A 22,500-nucleotide genomic window follows, 5' to 3' on the forward strand; every position below is an offset into this window, starting at 1 on the left:
GCTCCAGGATGGTCTTCCTCTTCTTGGTGTCGGAGACGGCGGACAGCTGCATCTCGCCCATCTTCTTCATCTTCTCGTCCATGTCGATCTTCTGCTCCAGCTTCTTGATCTCGCCGCGGAGCAGCCGCACCGTGTCCTCACGATGGTGCTGCCGCGCGACCGCGCCCGCGCACGCCGAGTGGATCGCCGTGATCCAGTTCTCCAACTCCGTCTGACCCGACGTCTGAGAGAAAACACACACGCACACACACACACACACACACACACACACACACACACATAAACACAAAATTAAAATCAATCAGAAAGAAAGACTGATTACCAAATCTGCTACATAAGCCTCTGGCCTACCACAAGAATAATGCAAAATATTTAGTAAGTTCACAAGCTGGGGAGGGTTTATAGAGGTGTCACCATAGGGAAAAGGATCCATCAATTATGTTTTTGAACCAAGTGAGGTTAGCCAACCAATGATAATCACAATGTATTTGTCATTTTCTTTTGCTTGGTTCCAATGGATTCCCCCCTTCATTAGAAAGTCAATGACCATGATATCCATTCATACAGTACAGCGTATGCACAGGGACATCATTTCACTGATTTCATTTGAATGCTCAATAGGGTTGAAAGAGCAATAGATCACCCATGAAAACGTTATGATGTGCCCTTTAAGGGAGACAACAGAACAAAAGGCTGCACAATGGACAGCAATATCTATTATAAAGGTTACAGACATAAAGAGTATCTATCTGGCCTGGAGACGTGGTACTTAATGTGCCAATGCATATTAAATGCAGAATATCTACAATACTTTCCACAATGACTGAGGTGAATAGAACACATTTGCACTGTGCTATGTTTCTTTTACACATCCATGGTCATACTGCTGCACTGTATGTGATTACAGCACATACATCATTCCTGACAGTGATGTAATATTACCGGACCAAGAGAGGAGCATTATATAAAAGCAATAAGTGAAGTATTGCATCTACCTGTCTCCATGAGGCAGCACAACTAAGTTAACTGCATGTTTTTTTGTATTCCTTGAGCAAGCATATGTGTATAATGTATCTGTGATTAGTATCTACGGTATATAGAGGTCTACGGTAGGGGCGCCAACATAATGTGGTTTGGGCCAGAGTGCTGTTTAGATAGATATATTATGTGGCCCACTTAGAGAATCAGGCGCACACACCTGAAAGAGGAAGCCGTCTCCCAGGGCATTGCTGAGACAGAACACAAAGTCCTTCTTTGGATGTTCCGGAACAGCCTGCACAATGCTGTTCTCCACCCATACGGCATGCTTGGGAATGCTGTTATGGTCGATCCCCGACCGTCCGTCTGTCTCATAGAAGAAGAGAGTGCAACCTGGGAAACAGAAATGGTGGTATTAGGTATCAAGTCAAGAAAAAAATACTAAGACACCTACTCAATGCTTCCACAGAAAAACATTCATGCAAATAGCGTTGTGAGTTTGAATATTACATCACACAAGCTTGTCGGACCCCAGGAAGAATAGCTGGGACTTATGCCCCAGCTAATGGGGATCCTATAAACAATAAACAATAAACACCAGACTTCCTTTTGTTTACCAAACGTGAGGCAAGAAAACACCCTGACAGGTCGCACAAAATTACAGATAGAGGTGAATTTTTGAAAGCGTGTCAATTCATCTCGGCCCTCCTGTGACAGATGAAATGACCGATCAAGGAGTAGAACAGAGCGGAGTGGTGCCAATGATTTGATTTGAAGCAGAGGGGTCAAGTCAGATTAGCTGAAATAGACAGCACAAGGTCTGCAGATATGCACAGAGAATAATTCGATTATAGATTTGGCATGAAAGCATAAGCAGGAATGCCATAGATGTTGTCCTTTTCTTTGCCCCTCCACGAGTGGTAGTCGTGGTCCATTACAGTTTAAGTAGCTGAGATGTGATTTAATTGGGAGTTGGAGATAAAATTAGATTTCAACCGAACAGAGTTGAGGAAGTGCATGAACCACTAAGGGACGGTGAATCAAAGGCTCTGGAGCTGAGAGGACTGCGGCCATGTTGATGTGATTAGAGTGTGTTAAGGGAGAAGGGAAGTGGACACAGGTGCATGAAGCTTGTGAAGTTTGTTTCTACGTCTGGCAGTGTGGCGTGAACATTTTCATTTTTGGACCACAACTTGACCTTCAGGTCCAGCAAGACAAATCTAATTTGTTCTGAGCTATGTAGTCTTTTTCTGGCAGTTTAAAACAGAAATGATATACACGCTGAGGAAACACAATGAGGGATTGTTTTACAAAGACAAAATACAATAGAAAAAAGTATGAGTATGGTGGAAATATATACATTTCACACACACACACACACACACACACACACACACACACACACACACACACACACACACACACACACCTTTCAAGGAGACCCAGTAGCGCTTCCACTTGCGTCGTGCCGCCAGCTCCACCTTCTTGTTCTTCTTGTGCACCAGGAAGTTCTTTACGGAGAGCGCGCCGGCCTTGCGGACCGTGCCCTGGGCAGCGTTGAGGAGCGCAGCGTCCGACTGGTAGATGGAACTGAGCGTGCCGCTGCTCCGCTCGTCGCTCCCCGCCGAGCCGGCCTCCTCCAGGGTGTCGCGCGTCTGGCGCGAGCTCATGTCCAGCTCCTGGCGGAAGTTCTCGTAGACGCCCAGGAGGGTGTCGGCGCCGTGCGATCGCCCGCTCCCGCCGCTGCCCCCTCCGCCTCCGCCACCGCCGCTGCTGCTCCCGCTGTCGCTGCCGGCGAACATGGAGCTGCTGGCCGCTGAGTAGACGGAGAAGGAGGCCGACATGGTCTTGCAGCGGCGTGACTGCAGGTCCACGTCGGCCGCCACGCCATCGATGCCGCTGTCGCCATACTCGCTCCCGTCCTGTGCAGCGATATTCTGGAAGGAGAGAGGAGGACATGCTTAAAGAGTGGACACCCTATTCATCCTGACAAGGATGCGACACAAGGCAATAGTGAACACGTGTCAGGTTTCTATTCTTGACCTTTGCTCAAAATTAGAACAGCTTTGGTGTTGTAGTATTTTAGTGGTTCTTCTTTGCTTATCTACCGCCAAACAGGGGAATGTAGAAATGATCATAAAGATAAGTCGGAGAAAGTCAAAAGAGGCAAAAGTTACAATGTGTTGAAAGAGTGCTGGCAACACACACACTCAAACACCACACCAACTCTAGGATATCCCTGAAGTAGAACAAATCTGCCCAGAAAGTTTTTGGAGTGGAGTTAATTTTAGTTTTTGGTCTGTGTTTGACCTAGCTGGCTCTGCTGGAACTCTCCATGGTGCATCTCAGCATTTGGGATCGCACTAGGATACTCCACTCATTTCCACTACAAAGGCAGCACTGCAACAACGGGGGGAGCACTGATTTCTTTTGCAGACATTAAAAACCCATGAGGGAACAGTGTGACAGGATGCAAGAGAACACAGTACTGGTCAAAGCCTGGGAGAGCAGGTTCTTTTTGTTGTGGTGGGCAATCTGAATGGGTAGCTTTATTTCCCTGGATCAGACTGAAAGGACAGGCAGCCAATTGTCTAGACATCATGAAACAGGTAGTTTTAGTTATTAGTTAGGTTATTCTTCCTCTCACAGACAGTGTTCTAACGTGTGGAACTATGTCCATAGTCTACATTAGGGGTTTGCACGGACGTCACGTTCTGGCCGGTAACCGTGGTAACCCAGCACGCGCGGCCATATTGGCGATACTCAGTGAATGAAGTACAATGGAGTATTATGCACTTTGGATATCTTACATGATTGTAGTCGTGTCTAAACAACAGAAAAGCTCATCAAAATGCGTCTAAGATGCAAAGGCATATAGGGCAGGACTTGGACCACAAGAAAATGCGCGATATTTCGAGAAATTACGGTTTATTGGCAGCGCAGATACATATGAGTTGGGTGAGGAAGATGAAGTACCAAGTTCAACCACAAGCGCCCCCTTCCTCTGATAACTTCTGACATTATTCTCTTTTCTCCCTGGTTTTTTAATAACTTTTAGAAGTCGATACCTACACCAGATGTTTTTCTCAGTCGGACCTATTGGTACAACCTAAAACACGGCAATAATTAACCATTTTCCTTGACGATGTTTGGGATTTACTTCAGTGCCTAATGCTTTCTAATGAGGCGAGTATCTCCAATATGGCGACGTCCAGATTTGATGACACGCCGTGCAAGCCCCTAATAGGAGGAAAGTCTTTATAATAGCAAGGAACAAAACCTCTGTTTACTTTGTAATTGTTGGTGCTGTGTATAGGTCAGGGCCTTTACCATTAAACACATATACCCCATTTAAATTGTTTAACTAAATGGCAGGTTACCTTGCTACACAGAACACATTAGGCCTATAGGATGCCATTGCCAATATGACACAATGGCTTGCTACAATTGCTTAGATTATAGCAACACTATGCAAACTTTGGTCTAACACAGGCGAGCTCGCAAACTAAAAGTCATGCAAAACCTTGCACCCACCACTCAGAGACTTTATTGCACTGCTAGCTAGAAGCCTGAACTCTGAACTTACACTATATTGACTTTGCACACATTCACTCCTCAGCACTCTCAAACATTTCCCAACTCTGAACTCACACTATACTGACTTTGCACTCATTCATTCCTCAGCACTCATGACCCCCCCCCCCCACACACACACACACACACCTACATGACTCCTCTCCCTATGCTACAGACCTTTTATTTATTTTCTTATTTCATCACACGTCAAAACACACACACACACACACACACACACACACATATCTGACTTTCTCCAACTTTTGCACATCTCCATAGAACTTTTTATTTATTATTTTTGATTTCTCCTCCATCTATCTACCCATGTCGTTGATTGCCTAGCCTTCTGCCCCCCCCCCCCCACCCCCATCCCCAACACACACACAAAAAACACACACACTTACATCATCACTGTCTTCGCCTCACATACATACAGCACACTGCTTGCTACAGTAAGCCTCCTCTACATACTTGCTGCACACTGCCCCCCCCCCCCCCTACATACACAGCACATTATTTCATCAGGAAGCTTCTCCAACAAACATCCCCAACATACTTACAGCACACTGCCCCCCCCCCCCCCCGCCCCCCCAATACACAGCACATTGTCTCATGAGGAAGCTTCTCCAACACACATATTGCACACTGCCCTCTCCTATACACAGCACACTATCCCATCTCCCCTGTCATCCCCCCAACACACACACCAAGACCCCTGGCAGTTGGGTTAGCCCCTTGAGCCGTAGATCTGCCCAAGGTTTCTTCCTTGGTAAGGGAGTTTTTCCTTGCCCCTGTTGCTCTTGGGTGCTCCTTGTTGGTATAGAAATTAATTAGAACTAAGAATACTAAAACTAGTTAGGGATACTTCAAAAAGCAGCAAAGTGTTGCATACTGTTGCTTTAACATTTAACCAGCTAGCCTACATTTTGCAACATCTGCTTCTGGTGAAGTAATTTAGCATCTCGACTAGCAGCTAAAAAAATCCCTGTGTGAACAACCTACTCGGGCAAGTGAGTGAATACTGAATGCTGTCGTTATCCCACTGAGTGTGCAAAGAATGCCTCTGAATGCTTCCGAGAAGAAATCGGCAAAATGGTAAGCTGCATAATTTACTAGACACCACAATTAGTTGTCTGTGGGCTATGTGGTTGCCAGTCATAACGAAATAAAGATATAATTTTTGAATTACTCGAGGTGACCCTTTAGGTGAACAAATTATTTAGAAACTTGTCTTTGACTCACCTGAGAGAATAATAATGAATAAACACTATTAATTAACCTCGTTTATTCATTGCTACCTGTTGCCCCACATCTGCTAGTTTCACTGGGAAATGCTGACATAGGCTACATTGCTAAACTACAAAAGTTGACATTGTCCCATCAGATGAGCTAGACGGCTTACCTGATTGTTTATGCAAGCTCAGGGAAGGTGAATTGTACCTGACCCATTCCAAATCACTTTCTTTGGACTATGCATACTTGCTATTGCTAATGCAATTGGATGTAGGCTTCTCTCTGCAGTCTGCACCATCACACATGCTAGCCTGAGCACATTACTTTCTTTGTAGAACTTGAATGGATCAGGTACAATTACTCTTCCCTGAACTTGCTAAACAATCAGTGATTAGATAGGCCTATTCATAGTGAATTTTAGAGAATTATTTAATTTCATGAAGTAGAGCCAAGAAAAAACTTCATATAAAAAGTAAAATAATACCGTAACGGTGTATCCTACTGCCGCATTATATTCTCTCCATGCCCTAAACTGCAAGTCAAGCTACCATCCAAGTCCTCTCCATCCCCATCTCCTGTCATTCTTTGTCTGATATGCTCTCTGCTTTGTTATTTAATCAATGTTTAACAATTCAAGACTACAATACATCTTCTGAACTGCTTGAAGTGCTTGAAGTTCAAGTGTGTGTGTGTGTGTGTGTGTGTGTGTGTGTGTGTGTGTGTGTGTGTGTGTGTTTGCGGCTACACTTGTGTGCACTGATTCCATAAGAGAAATATGCAACAAGAGAGAAAGGATGGCACTTTTGTGACACCCTAATGTATGTTTCTGTGTATATGTGCAGCTGTGTGTGCGTGTACTCTGTTTTGGGACCGTCGTCAACCACAAATTGCTGAAAAAAGCGGGGGGGGGGGGGGCTGGGGGAAAAAAACACCCCTCCAAAATGGCAAAACCTATATAACTGCACTAGCAGCAGTCATGATAATACCACAATGTTAGTGTTAATCAGAAGCGCTTACATTTAGCAATGTTGCACACTATAAACAAAAAAAAATTGAGCATAAAAAGTTGGACTTGTCGATGTTTTTTCAGAGCCAAGTTTATTTAAGTGGGCGTCATGAAGTCTGTGCTTTTCCTCTACCCAGAAAATCACTTCAAAATTTAACATCCCAAAACATGTGAATGCACTTCAGATCCCATCAACTATGCAGAATGGGCTAAAAACGTGAGTCAGAATTCCAGCTGACTAACATCCCTCTCATATTTGAGTAATGAGCCAAAAAGAAAAGTAGAACTGAAACCTGAACCTGAGGCTGAAGTTGTTGTACTCGCAAAGAGTTCAGACTATAGTTTGCAGAATAAGTAGGGCCAAACATACAACAGACATATCTTCTGGTCATCACAACACAACATAGTCCACTCCATCCAGACTGTGGCAGCTGACAGCAACACCACCATAAAGAAACAAACTAACAGTGGACCTAAGTCTCACTACAAATACAGACCTTGACATCCCATCCCCACCTGTTCTAAGGACAGAGTTTAAGCATAATGAGATTTCTGAAGACTTACGTGTGTAGTCTGTGCCCTTCTACCCTGCATTCTGGAGCAGATGGTTGCCTGTTGGCTGGGCAGCCCTTCTGATAGGCAGTGTGAGCGTCGGCAGGGCAGCGTGTACGCTCCATACCCATTCCCGTCGTCCTCTGTGGGGGACAGCATCTGGTCAGGTGTCTCCATTCCTGGCACTCGTTCGCTGTTCCGCCCGTGCTTGTAGCGGTTGCGCTTGCCCCTCAGTACGGGGGTCTTCTGCGTGCACAGCTCGTCCAGAGAGTTGGCCCTCTCGGCGGCGTCTCGCCCTTGCTTCGCGTCAGGGAAGTCCTCCAGCCCATCGATGATCTCCTCAGTGCTGGTCAGGTGCTCCTGGCTCAGGTCGGACAGGGAGAACTCCAGGCTGTCCTCGCGCCACATGTCGGCCGACTTGCTCCTCTTCTTCTTGAAGCTTCCGCCCTCCCGGGGCGCGTCGTTCATCCGCTGCAGGTAGGTGGCCTCCCTGGTGTAGAGCCCCCCGTGGCTGTCTTCATCCTCCTCGTCCTCATCCTCCTGCACCACCGTGTCCGCTTCCACACTGTCCTCGGAGGCGGGCGTGGCCACGGCGTCCCCCAGGTGGTCGTGGAAGGAGACGGGTCTCAGGTTCAGGGCTACGTGGTTGTGGCCCCCGGCCCACGTGGGGTCGGCGAGTTCGCCCAGCGCGTCCTTCTCGTTGAAGGGCTCCAGGCCGTTTTCGGCCATCGACTGCGGGATGCTGGGCGTGCTGCTGGAACGCGTGCTCGCCTCCGAGTTGCGGTGCTCGGCCTTGGCCGAGGACGAGGTGGGCCGCGATCGCCGCGACTGCTTGTTGGGGAGGCGGAGGGAGCGGGACATGTGCTTTCGGGAGAGGTGGCCCTGCTGAGTCCCGTAGTAGGCATGGTCTCCGTTTTGGCTCTCCACGTTTCCCATGATTCAGTGTCTGAGAAAGGTGGGGAGGAGGGCAGAAATACCACTGAGATTTTAACAGCAGCAACTGAATAAAAAACTAAACAAGCAATAGTTTATACTGTCAACAGTCATAACCTGATCTTCCATTAAACCTGAAGTTGTAAGACCAACAAGAGAGAGCTTGGCTCAGCGCAACAAGCCTGATTTCACATGTCGCTGGTGTCACATCTCTCTCTCTCTCTCTCTCTCTCTCTCTGTCTCTCTCACTGCCACGAGAGAAGCTCTTAGCACCTCTGGGAAAAAAATATCTCAGCGGCAGAAGAAGTGAGGATTCATCATCTCCGCACACCTCCAGCAAAAAAAAAAGTTTCAGGTTGTGTGAAGAGCTGAGAAATATCTCCCAACTGCAGAGAGAGATGCGAAATGTGTGCACTTAATGCCCTTCTTGAGCAGCCAGCACTGTCATGCCATTTAAAGTTAAAGGCACATAAGTAGGAGTTCTTTCATGAAAAATGTATAGCAGAGAGTGGTGGTTGATTGCATGTGTCACATAGTATTGGTATGAATAGTAGTTGTAAATGATTGAGCTTTAGATGATACAAGATACTTGGGTCATCAGTGTTTGATAGTTTGATGTTGAATTTTATCTTAAAGTCTGAGTCTGCATGTTTGTGTGTTAAATCAATTACCTGTTGGAGGATGGTGGAGTCATCGGTATCTCCAAATAGACTTGGGCCTCATGGCTAATCTCAATGGTAAATTGTTAGAGTACTGTCAGAGGAGAGAGAGAGAGAGAGAGATCATTATTTCAATTTCACATGTGAAGATGCAGTACATCAAAGCTCACTTTTTTTTCTCACATGAACATACATCATTAAACACGCACAGAGAGAAACCCCCCCCCCCCCCCCCCCCAACACACACACACACCTTTCAGGGAGACCCAGACGCATACTAATACACTATTTTCAGTCTTTCATACTTTCAACCAAGTTACTTATCACCTATATCACTATAGCATTATGGCTCTCACCTTCTCACTAAAGCAAGACCCAGATAAGCGCATCTGAATCACGGCTGCTAAGGAATGATGTGGAAGCTCAAGCTCAATTATATTTCTTTCAGTGCCAACCTGACCTAATTTCCTTTAATCCAGGCCTGCACGGCTCATTTCCATATGGCAATGCCGCGTAATGTGTGAATGTGTGAGGAAGGATCATGGAAGGGACACACACAGCGCACCAGGAGGATTAGCCTGGAGAATGACAGAACCGCTGTTCCACTGACCCAGTGAAAAAAGAGAGCGAGGGGATAGAGGAGGATAGGAAAGAAAGAGGGTGAATTAAGTGAGGGGTGCACGAAAGAGGAGGGGTGAGGTGGATAAAGGACTCCTGTTGAAAATGATTTGCTTTTGGGATTCAGCAGGTGCTCCCATGTGAGGAGCTGGAGCATGTGGTTGATGATTGTGAGGTTCTCCCCCCCCCCCCCCCATTATGTGGAATCACCTGTGTGCTGTTCACTGGCGAGATGCAAATCTGCACTGGCGAAATGAATATCAGCACAAAGCTGAGCAGAGCAAGCCTGTCTTTCACAGGTATTTAAACAAGCTGAATATGCTGCCTGAGCCTCCGAAATCTTGTGTGTCTGTGTGTGTGTGTGCGTGTGTGTGTCTGTTTGTGTCAGAGAGGAGAGAGAGAGACAGAGAAAATGCACTGGCAGCATGATACCGTGCTCAGTAGGTGCACCTAGTAAGAGAGCCGAGAGAGTGCAGCTGATGCTATCTACTCCATATATGGGGAGCCTTGAGGCCACTGGTGTGTGTGTGGTGTGTGTGTGTGTGTGTGTGTGTGTGTGTGGTGTTGTAAACTGCAGTGCAGTAAAAGTAGAATAAAGCAGTACCACTATGATGAGTTATATAAACTACCACTGACCCCATTTTTCCTCTCCTGTCTTATTCAGTGCTCTCCTTCCTGTGCCTATACGCTACACCACCTTTAACCGTTTCTGTTGCTGTCCCTTCCCATCACATCCTTCCCTCCACTCCTACGCCACCCCACACGCTGTGCACACCATCACTACTCCATTGGCTTGTCACTGAAAACAATAAAAAAACTGCCCAAATCAGTTTCTCTTTTGAAGTGTGCTGTCACAATTAGCAATGTTCCGTGTTAAAACTAGGTAGAGGCGTTAGCCTTGAATGACAGAGGCAATCCTCCAAAGGGTTAAACGACTGAGGGTGGACAGGGTGATGATTCACCTAGGAGAGCACTTGCTGTACATTCCACACTGATGTTCCACTGAACTCCGCCACATCTTCCTTTCCCCTCCCATGCTAATCCCCCATTTGTTCACAGTGTAGTGTCTGTGGCTTAGGGAGCATCCGCCACATACACACTCAACCAACCAGAGTGAAATGATCCTATATCTTCTCTGGATTGTAATTTGAGTACAACATACAGTTGAAAAAAGGGTACATGTATTCTTGACACACAGTGCCTGTACTTCCATTAATTTATGCATTAAGCATGCTAGTTTGTAGGTTGTACAGATAGAATTAATTGGAATCCCCCCCCCTCCTATTCATTCATTCAGTTGGAGTTTAATAAATAGCTGTGTGTGTGTGTGGTTGTGTGTGTGTGTGTGTGTGTGGGAGACGTTGCTGTGGGGGTCTCCACTGGAGGAGCAGCCCGAGTCAGCACCCCTCTGTTAATAGCACACGGGAGAAAGCGCACAATGCCCCTTGGGTCATTTCATACATCAGGCTTTCGCTTTTCCTCAGGTTCAGGCTTGGTCGAGAGAGACACAATGTCTGACCTTCACACACAACAGAGCCAAGAGCAAACACACAGGACGACTGCCCATTCACATGTGTTGTTTACCCAGAGAGCTCCTAGAGGAGCTTTAAATGTGACGTCCTTTCTTCTTTCAAGTGTGTTTTTGGCACTGAAATCCATAAACCACATGTGCAAACTGTAAAATGGACAAGGAGGATTTACACATTATTTTTAACATCAAGGAGCAACATTGCCCTACCTCCGACGCCTCCATGTTAGGGAAGTGGGGAGGTGTGATGAAGCTCTCTCCCTCTCTCTCTCTCTCCCTCTCCCTCTCTCTCTCCCTCTCTCTCTCTCTCTCTCTCCCTCTCTCTCTCTCTCTCTCTCTCTCCCTCTCTCTCTCTCTCTCTCTCTCTCTCTCTCTCTCTCTCCCTCCCCCCACCTCTTTCTCGCTCTGAGAAACAAACAGTTCTGGGCAGGGCTCCCGAGTTGTCCCCACAGAATGATCCTTTTTTTGGAGCCAAAGAGCAGCTCCTTTTTTTCCCATCTCTGAGTGTTTCTACAAAGACATCTCAGGATCCCTGACGATTGCTCATTTCGCATTTATGAAACCCAAGGTTTCGACTTGGGCGCACAGAGAGCAGTTCTTCTGCAGAGTTATGGGAGCCAGGAGACACCCTGAGGTAGAATCGCCCTGGAACCAATAACCAGAGCAGAAAATCTTCACTGCTGAGGCTAGTGGGCCTGCTCCCACCATAGGTGAAATTAATCAACTCACTTCATCCACCTCACAAAGGGCTTGCAACACACCCACACCCACACACAAACACACACCCACACAAACACACACACCCACACCCACACAAACACACACACACACACCCACACAAACACACACACATACATACATACATACACACACACACACACACACACACACACACACACACTACAAATATATACCAACTCCAACAAGTACAGACTTGCCTGTAGTTTCAATTGTAGCCACCTGACACATGCAAGTACAAAAAGACATTTCTTTCCTGGATGTGGAGTGATACTGTTTATCTGTTCAAAGGCATCTTCCATAAAAGTTGCCACCCTACTCTTTCTGAATCATGGGATCTGCCAAAGTAAAACCACTGGGCTTTTGAGTCATGCTGCGTGTTACATAATAGAGTAATACACTGCGGCAGGGCAAACGCACAGGCCATGTATTATTCAGAGGCTGAACACTGTGGCGTTTCACAGACTCTAATAAATAGCGGCCTCGTGGAGGTGAAAAGTGTGGGACCTACTGAATGCCTACAGAACAACGAGCATTTGGAGTGAAACAATATGCCACCCAGAAACTCTGAAACAAGACTTTCAAGACACTCCCACAATACATAGTCTTAAACAACTCTTAAACAGTACAGTTTATCAACAGATTAATAGATGACTACTGAACTCTCGTTTCAGGATGTCTGGGATCCACATTATACATGCAGTATACACTAAGACTTTAACAATAATGATCATTCAACATGCCCCAAGATAGACATGTCTTAAGGCTTTTTGCCTCTGTCCTGAATGCACTTAGCCTATTACTGTGAGAGGCTCAGCCAAGTGAATACATACAAATGTAAATGGACAAGGAGTCTGGCTCTCTTGTATTTTCCCAAGATGTCCGCTCCCACCTTAATCTTATCCATTAGTCTCCCAGATTGAGAACGAGCTCCATCCTGGCGTTCGGGTGCAGGATAATGGAAAGGGCTGACTTTAGCGAGGCTAACCCCCGCCAGGTCCCCCCATTGAGAGGGGAAAATTAGCCTGCTGTGAAACTGATCGGGAACACAGAGCTGCCTGCATGGGTGGAGGGGTGTGGTGCTGGTGATAAGGGTGGGATGGGGGGATGTAATGGAGGGTGGTAAGGGTGGGATGGGGGGATGTAATGGAGGGATTTAAGTGTATGTGGGTGGTTGTGTGGGTGGGTGGGGTAGGGGCACCTCGTACACCCCCCCCCCCCAACCCTCTTGATTCCACTTGGCTTCCCCCCTCTATTTTCCTCTTCACCTCACCATCCCAAAATAAATGCAGTTTTTTACACACTGGTGCAATAGGAGGGGGGTTGGGTGAGCGGGATGGGAAAGGGAGAGAGGGACACAGGTGCTCAAAAAATACATCACTTTTCTGGAATCGATGAGCAGCACAGTCGTATGCTTGAGAAAATCACCTGCATTAATGCCCATTTTGGTGGGAGATTTTCTTTCCAAACACTGCTACTGTTTTCATCTTAAATAAAACAAAACAATCCAAGATAAAGCAAGGAAAACTGCCACTGATGGATGTCTTTCAAATCAGCATAACGTTGGAATAGCACATTGTTAAAGGGGCAGATCCAGATGTACGCTCCACTTGAGGGATACCTGCTGTAGGCAGCTCAGAGCTCAGACTTATTCTGGGCTGTTTCGCAGGTCACCAAGGTGAAGAGCCTGGGGTGCCACAGCTGGCTGAGATGGACTGGTAGCACACACACACACACACACACTTTATTATGGACTCATGAGGACCTGTCTGGAATATCAGTGGTGTGTGTGGGTGTGTGTGTGGTGGGGAGCCGGGGGTGGACTGAGCAGAGCAGACAAAAAGAAAAAGAGAAACAAAAACTGGCCTTCTCGTCTGTGGCGTCTCTGCACCATTAGTGGAGTATTTAGTCTTTTGTCTCGGCCCTGTTTCTTTGAGCCCTGGGGCAAGGAGCCAGGCAGGAGAGCTCCCCAGAAATCCCCCAGAGCCCTTAGGGATGGGGGTGGAGGGGAGGGGCAGATTAAAACACACTCCGAGAGTATGTGTGTGCGTATGTGTATGTGTGGTGTGTGTGTGTGTGTGAGAGAGAGAGAGAGAGAGAGAAATAGAGGGGAGGGTGATAGACCAGCTCCATTGTTCCATTTGGTTGTGATTCTCAAACCCTTCATGCACCCAGACTGCCGTGATTAGTTTAATTAAGCGAAGAGAGACAAAAGCATGCATAAAATCAGCCTGTACAATCAGCAGTAGCCAGTTAAACACAGTAGGACTGGGGAACAGACCACCGAAAATGTTATCTCCCAAAGACAAATGGTGGCTGCTGTTTTTTGTTATGCATCGTCTCTTATTGTCTTTTTTATGTGTGTAGGCCTTGCCAGGGAATTACTCTCCTGTGGAGAAAAGGACCTCACTGCTGGAATGGCTTTTTCTGCAGGTTGATGAGTGAGTGAGAGTCACAGCTGCAGAAGTGAAATCAGATGAAGTCTCTTCCTTTCCTCCTATCTGCCTTTCCTCCTTTCAGTCCCTCTCTATTTCCTCCCTTCTCTGTTTCTCCGTGTCCAGAAACGGTCATTAGGCACATACCTGAGGCTTTACACTGCATTTTTCCATGTCATTAAAACTGCTCAGAAAATGCAAAACCAAATAGCTCTTTTGTCCACAAACTATTAGTCAACAATAGGGAACACAAGTGGCCTTAAGCACAGGGTGGGAGTAATGTATTTAAAACCCTCTCAATCGCAGGTCATATCAGCTTCCTGGAAATACGCCACTTGTCATTATGCATCACAAGAACACAGGGGAACCTGACAGCTTTTACAACACCCTAAACGTCCCTGCACATGTTTCTGCGCCTCTCTCGCTCACACACACACACACACACACACACACACACACACACACACACATACATACACACACGCACAAACACACACACATACATACACACACACACACATACATACACACACACACACACACACACATACACACATACATACATACACACACACCCACATACACAATGATTATTCGGATAATCCTGGATGCCTGCCTCTCTCTCAGACACACACACTCACACACAGAGAGCGAAACACACCCCCACATACCCCTCCTTACCGAGTATCAGGTTATGGGTGCTTCCGATGCACGGCCCTGTCTTGCGCTCCTGACAGCTCTTGGCAGTAGCTTTTGTTCCCAAAGCTGTGTGTGTGTGTGTGTGGGGGCTTCCCCTCAGTCCAATCCCACTTGGAACAGGACTGCAGAAAACACCTTCCCTCACTCCTTCTGACCCCCGCCTCCTCACACTCAGCTGACCTCACTTCCTGTCCCGTGCACTTGTCGCCTTTCATTAACCTAACACACAACTCAAGTATGAATTACAACTGTGAGTCGTTGAAAATTCATAATCATAGTCAACTCATAAAAGAAGCTCTTCTATTTGATTAGAGTAGATTAGATTCAACTTTATTGTCATTGTGCAGAGTACAAGTACAGAGACAACATTGATGTTGTTACTGGCATAATTCGTAATGCAAAACTTGGTGATCAAACCGATCCCAGTGTAAACAAACAAAGAACAGCACCACTTTCCATCTAGATGAATTGCATAAAACACAAAAAATCTGAACAAATCTACGGTTGTCATCGCCTGCTGAGGGGGGAGGTGTGGTTTTCACCCATACACCTTCTCCTGTCTTGGCCTCAAGCTACCTGTGTAACCGCAATCCCATGGCAACCGCCCTGCACAATGGCTGAGACCCCAGACGTTCCGTAGCCCACCCAGCCCCTGGGCACTCTTCTGCACAACCCCACAGTTTTCTCCTGACATTCCTGTGGATGGCAGGTGGGTGGAGGACGAGCCCCCAGGTCACTGTAGGAGTAACAGCCTCATTCAGGATGAGTAAAAACAAGAGCCTTAAGCTGATTTATGCTCCCTTTTTGCACGGAAATGGGTATGGTACGTCTGTTTCAAATGTTGCTCCATTTCAACTGGTCCATAAGCTTTCAGAAAAAGTGGAAAATACAGAAGTGACGGTATCCATACCGACGTCTGTATCCGTCAGCATCAGTCTGTATCAGCATTTCTTTAGGGGAACGTGTTTGCCATCAAACGAACCTGGAAGGTTTTCCTTGTTTTCGTGTATTTACAGCACGACACACTGCTCTGGTAACTGGAGATGTCAGATAATGCAAGCTCAAAGAAAACAGATGGGATGCAAGATTTGCATGTATAGGGTTGAAGAAGAGAGAAGAGCTGAGCTGCACTCTATCTGCCTAGCAAAGAAACGCTAGTCCACATCAAAACGACTTATCTAGCGCTCCACTCCAGAGCCACCGTGTATGAGAGCTGGATAAAAATCTATGCGACGAAGTCGGTAGAGAGGTAGCATCCCTGTGTGGCGACTAGCCTCTGAGGAGGGGTTAATCTCACTCTGATGACACAACTCTGAAGATGGGAACATAAAACAAGACCCCCTTATTAGTCCCAGCTATATTGGCTCATCCCCATCACCCCTCACATCTGCACTTGGGGAGGAGGCTCAGCAGAGGTCACGGGGAGCCTGTGAAATTTAGTCTCTCCACCGACAAGCTACGCTAACACTAAAACAGCAGCATGGTGGGATCAGTGTTTCAGTGTTCAGTGCTAGGATGTTATTGATAGCAGCTGCATTTTGTTTTGAAGATTGTTCATGTGATATGCCGATGGTGAATCTAAGGATAACTAGGCTTCGTTGTTTGTAGTTCTAAGAGGTTTTCAAGCTTTGTTTTCCTTTGATTCTGAGGCTTAAGCATCTCGTCTCCACATTGTAAACAAACTCGGTAGCAGTAGGCAACAGCAGCAGCCTGTGAGGGAGCCTGTTTTTGAAACACGGTTTTCCTTGCGGTTTTCCCACATAAGAACAGACACCATTGAGAGTGGAGGCACTGCAGGCGAGAGAGCCATGTGAATCCCAGCTACGCAAGAGAACAGAACTGAGTTACCTGACCAAGCCTCAAATGCATGGAGGGATCTCTGGAATGCAAGCGAGCAGCGAGACCTACATGTGTCAGGGCTTCACAGCCTCTTCTCTGAAGGCTCCAGGAATTACAGCTCTCCCCAGTTTTGAACTTAAGACTCATCAGTTTGGGTGTCTCTAAAGCTGGGATTACCATACTTTTTTAAAAAGTAAAAAAAAAAACCCTCCTCTCCCCTCAATCCCTCCTGCCCCTGACTCCTCTTTGAAAACCTGCCTAACTGGTCCTCCCTCCCCAGGCTCTTGACAGCAGCAGCTCTGCAGAGAGAGGAGCTGGATCAGCGCACGCTGGGGGAACACGTCCAATGTCCTGAAGGGCTTTCAGTACTCTTCCCTCCACGCCTGGCTTCTGACCTGAAGCTGACTACATCATTCAAGGCCATGTTTCTTTCAGTCTTGTTTTCCTTCAGTCTTTTCTTTATTTTCTGTACTTTCTTCTTCTTTTCTTTCTACCACTTCTTTTCTTTCTAGCACTGATGGCTTCTGTTGGAATGTCATGTTCTGCATCTTGTTTTTTTCCCCCTAAAGTAGTGTGTGCAGCTTTCTAGAAAGAGCATGAAATATTCATGGAGGCCATGTTCTTGTTGATTACTGAAAGCAGATTTTTCAAGTGAGGAGCATGCAGTACATGGCATTCCAAAGCGTGTACCATTCCACAATTATCCAGTGAGATGAATGTGGTTTATGGAAGTGTGGATGGACTGGTAGCTCAGAAAAACCTTGAACAGTAAACCTTTAGTGCTAAAAAACAGACTATCATTGCTACAACACTGAATTTATATGGCGCCAGTCTGCAATGTCACTATGGGCACAGGCAAGGAAGGGTTCCAAGGTTCGGCACAATGTTCCTAAAGCCTAATAAACATTCCGTGGTTACCTGGTTACTCTCTGTCAACTGGACAAAATGGTATTGGAAATGGTAGTTGTTGGCTCAATCCATCTGGCTGGCCTTTGTTTTGGGTGGACGGGTGGGGACAGAGAGCGACAGGGAGCTGAAATCTGTGTGGCGCTCAGGTTTGTCACTCGGCCCCAAATCAACTGGCTGAAGAGGCCCTTTGAGAGGGAGGGCAAAGAGGAGGAGTGATTTTGTGCTGCAGACAGATGGATGGATGGATGAGATGAGAGATGGATGGATGAGTGGAGAGATGGATGGATGGATTCATGGATAGATGGGGCTTTGTTTGGATGTTAAATTGGGTTTTCTGAAGCAAGCAAATGGATGGGGGTGTAGGCTGACAAGTTATTGCGTGGAGAACCTCCCCCTTCATTTCTCTCTCTCCAAAATACAGCGCTTACTTCTTAGAAGTGCAGAAGCGCTCACATGAAGTAGGCCTCTGAACTCAATGTTCACATGCCAAAGATGGCATGAAAGTGTAAGACACTGTATGCGTGAGAGAAAGAGGGCAGGGAATGAGAGAGTGACACAGAGAGAAAAACATGAAACTGCCATCATTTGTCGTCTCCGTGTCACAGAGAACTGGAGAGACTCCCACCTTTCTGGTGTCAGGCAGAAACCTCTTTTCACTGTGGTTTGGTCTCTCTAAGCATGCACACAAAAACACAAACACAAACACATTCACAGAAAACAAGTGAATGGTGGTGTGTGAGTGTGAACGGTGGTGTGTGACACTCAGCAGGCTGAGAGGGAACGTTAGGGTTTGGCTTGGAGCCGCAGGGCCGAGTGACACGCTTGGGCAGGACCGGTATCGGTGGCGACGGAGAGAGGGAGAAGGGAAGAGGAGGAAGAGGAAGATGCTTCCCAGTGATCAGCCATAGCCACACCACACTCAGCTCCTCAGCCCACCTGCTGCTAACAGATAGACACCTCCGGAGAGAGGGAGGACAAGCCCCAGCATGCCTGCAGAGAGCAGGGATATGGGCAGAAAGGTAGAGAGAGAGAGAGAGGAAAAGCGGGAAAAAGATATATATATATATATAACCAAACAGAAGCTGTCTGTCCAGTCAATGACAGAGATACAGAAAAAAGGGGGGGGGTAAGAAACACGCTAGTAGAGAACTAGTCAGAGGTTGAGAGGTTGGTTATCTTCCTCTCTACTAGCTAAAGGAGGGACAAGGAGGGTCATGAGTCCCTGCACCTGAGTCCACAACCCCCAACTTGCAAACAAAGTGCTCCTTGAAGGAGAGGAAAGCAAAGGAGGGAAAAGAGTGTGGAGTGTCTTTGTTGCTGGAATGTCACGGACAAACAGAGGGAGGGTGGTGTGGCACATCTGGGTTGTAAAGGTGGACTGTAGACGATAAACACTCCCAGTGCTTCAGCGTGGAACAATATAGACCAGAAATGTCAAAGCCAAAGTTCAAACTTAGTAATAATTCACTACAGGTGTTTTAGAACATCATAACCTCATTATGGAAAGCTGCCTGATCAAGCCAGCATTAGAATTCCAAGGTTAACATTCATGTCTCCTAATACCATTCCTGCTGTCCCAAAAACATCCAACCCTAGTAATTAAGCAACTGAAACAGTGTATTGAGATTTGAGAATTGAGATTTCCTTTTTGAGATGACCAATGAGCGGCTGCTGGTTTTGTTCTCCTCAGTAAGGGAGACTTTCCGTCTCATTGTCTGTACAGTGTGCAGAGGTCACACGCCTTTGGTGTTTGGCGGAGGGTGTGAAGGCAGCCTACGGCTAAATCATATAAGATCAATACAGCATTACCACAATGCAAACACACCATTTAGGCTCTAGCGGAGGTGTGAAATGGCATCTTCCTCTCATGTCTAGCACATAGTCAGGCTGCTGCAGCGCAGGATGTCACACATGATTCAAGGCACTTACATGGAAAAATAAAGATGATATTGACAAGGAGACATGTTTTTTTTTCAGCTATGATGAGCACACAGGTATTCTCAAAGAAGAGTGGGATGGAAAAAGCCTCGCTGTCATTTCTCAGTATCTCACACACACACACACACACACACACACACACACACTCACTTCAACACTCTCCCACTCAGCACCTACTCTCCTCCACAACAAGCTGTCACGTCCCACAGCAGGTGTTTAGGATGTCAACACTACTCTTAAGAGTGCTCTCCCTCTATTTCTCTCTCTCTCTCTCTCTCTCTCTCTCTCTCTCTCTCTCTCTCACACTCTCTCTCTCTCTCTCTCTCTCCCATATCTTACTTACGTAAGACATTCTCACAATACCTAAGAGTACAAATGAATATACAGTACACCCATAAGCATAAAAATGCACATGCCATCGTCTGTCCATCAAATAAAGAACATTGCTGCGAAACATTGATTTTTGCTTCCATGTTCCATGCCCCTGTGAAGGGAGAAAGGTGCCTGACATGGACAGTGTCCTTAATGATTATATAGTGGTACTTTTAATACATTTTGCTCTCATGTTGAGAGGTAATGGTGTGGCTACCACTGGACTGTGTGTTTAGTGAGGATTGATATGACCACCAGGTTTCACATGGATTACACACGGAGGTATCGACCGGACCTTTAATGTAGCCCACCTCCCCCACCTCAGCTCCTTTGAGTTGGGTTAAACAGAGCTGTGCAGATCCACATCCTGCAACAAAAGTGGAGAGCTCAATGTGAATGCAGGGGGCCTTCAGCTTCCATCAACACAGTCTTTACCCATAGCCCAGGGCCAAGCACACACACGCACACACACACAATGCCAAAGTAGCAAAGCCACACAGAAGAAACAAGCGCAGACAAGCACAAAGCCAAGCACACACACACACATCCATCACATGTGCCCACTAAGTGAGTCCATGTCGTGTGACACACACACATGGCTGTCTCCAGTAGAGAGCAGATTTGTGAAAAAGGGACAGAGGAAACCCAACAGCTGAGATCACCCCCACCACCACCACCTCCACCACCTCCCCTTTCCACTTCACAATCACATTACTTCCAGGTCAGGGGGCAGGAGTATCGGAGCGGGCCAATCGCCGGCGCTGACTCAAGGAGTTGCTTTTATGTAATGGCCGGATGGCCTGACCGATGAGCACGGGGCGACACCGGGTGTGTGTGTGTGTGGAGCGATAGGGCCGAGTGGCCTCGTTTCTGAGGATGAACACACACACACACACATATAGCCACATAGACTGGAGCAGCCAAGCATAAAGTCACTGCAACAAAGACACACGAGACATCTCTTTTTCTATCTGTCTTTCTTTTTCTCTCATCCTTTCTTCTTTTTCTGTCCTTCCATCTCGGTGCTTCCTCTGTCATTGACTGATCTCTAAGTGGCACTAACATGAAGCCACTCACACTCTGGCCTGCAGCTCTGATCTATGGTATGGACAGGAGACAGGAGGACATTTTGTGTGACTCTGTGTATGAGTTCATCAGTGAATGTGAGTGTTTGAGAGAAAGAGGGGGTGTCTGTGTTGGATGGAGAAGCCTGGGACATTTGTTATTGGTAGCTGTGTTGTATTGCTAGAAACTCTCATCTATTCACATAAACCACAGGTATCTCTGTTAGAACGTATGCACTTCTGAAAAAGAACAAATGTACACAATGCCCCCTACCCAGCTCAGAGCTTCCCCAAAGCCAACACGCCTTTATGACACCTTGTTGAACTGAGCCTCAAGGTGTGCATGTGTTTGACTAAGTGTGATTTTGGAGGGCAGGTGTGCAACACCAACCGATCCCTTTACATCTAAAGAGGAGAAAAGCATCCTTTGCCTCGGTGTGTGTGTGCAGTGTGACTGTCATCTGCTGAAGTGCAAAGTGTTCCGCACAGCTCCTCATTACCCTGAACAACCGGATAAGCGACATAACTAAGGTCTAAGGATGACACTTGCACAAACTTGCACACACATACACACACAGAAAAGAGAGAGACCCAAACGGTTCATCTGTGTTGTGATGTATTAGCACAGTATGTTCTTATGCAAACCACTCAACTGACTTCCATAGCTAATTATACACAACAACCCAGAAATCCCACGATGGAGAAACGCTACGAGCAAGTCCCCAACTGGAAGGAACACAACACGTTAGAGCAGAACTTTAAACAACATTCTTCAAGCTGTAATTTACACACACATACACACAGACACACGCACACACACACACCACTGTGTTCTCCACTCCACCATTCTCTGCTCAGTGGGAGGCTCTCCTACACAAGCGCTTTATTAATTGTACATCAGAGGAGAATGATTGAACAAATGTGTGCCCCCAAACCGAGCAGACAATACCACCCCCCTAAAACACACACTTCACACATATCACAAAGACCGACAGACACACACAACACACACACACACACACACTTCATAGGTCATGCTCCTCCACACGCATATCACACAAAGGCAGACAGACACACCACACACACACATACTTCATAGACAACCCCCTCCACACACAAAGTCACACATATGCAAATGACAAGACACAGGCACAATCATGGATAAACATTTAAACAGTGCGTTTGGATGTTTTTTTCGCACACCTCCACTCAAACACACATTTGTTTAAAGAGGCGCTTATTTGGACTTGGGAGAGGATGGAGAACTTGGGATGGTAAGACACTGACCACATATGGCTCCACGCACCCATCCCAATGAGAGACTGTAGACATTTCTCAACAGAACTCTGTAAGCACGGTACGATTTATGGCACCCTGATTAGAGGCTTTATATGGGGTTCATTATGGCCGCAAAAATACACTC

At 46.7% G+C, this 22,500-nt stretch overlaps 1 protein-coding gene across 2 annotated transcripts in view; it reads right to left on the bottom strand.

Moving 5' to 3' along the window:
- Positions 1 to 22,500, bottom strand: part of tiam1a (TIAM Rac1 associated GEF 1a) — an 80,381-nt gene that overhangs the window by 33,990 nt on the left and 23,891 nt on the right. For both annotated transcript variants that reach the window (XM_076273486.1, XM_076273485.1), the window contains exons 2-6: positions 8,950 to 9,031; positions 7,358 to 8,291; positions 2,408 to 2,915; positions 1,199 to 1,371; positions 1 to 223 (exon numbers count right to left, since the gene is read on the bottom strand). The exon at positions 1 to 223 is cut by the window's left edge and continues 2 nt beyond it. In XM_076273486.1, the coding sequence (XP_076129601.1) occupies positions 1 to 223; positions 1,199 to 1,371; positions 2,408 to 2,915; positions 7,358 to 8,281 (1,828 nt within the window). In that variant the 5' untranslated portion in view covers positions 8,282 to 8,291; positions 8,950 to 9,031. The remainder of the gene's footprint in view (positions 224 to 1,198; positions 1,372 to 2,407; positions 2,916 to 7,357; positions 8,292 to 8,949; positions 9,032 to 22,500) is intronic.

This window comes from Alosa pseudoharengus, unplaced genomic scaffold (assembly GCF_046254945.1).
Source record: "Alosa pseudoharengus isolate Yale_2024_CS ecotype anadromous, Long Island Sound unplaced genomic scaffold, YU_APseudo_1.1 YU_APseudo_1.1_scf_8, whole genome shotgun sequence".
Lineage (NCBI taxonomy): Eukaryota > Metazoa > Chordata > Actinopteri > Clupeiformes > Clupeidae > Alosa > Alosa pseudoharengus.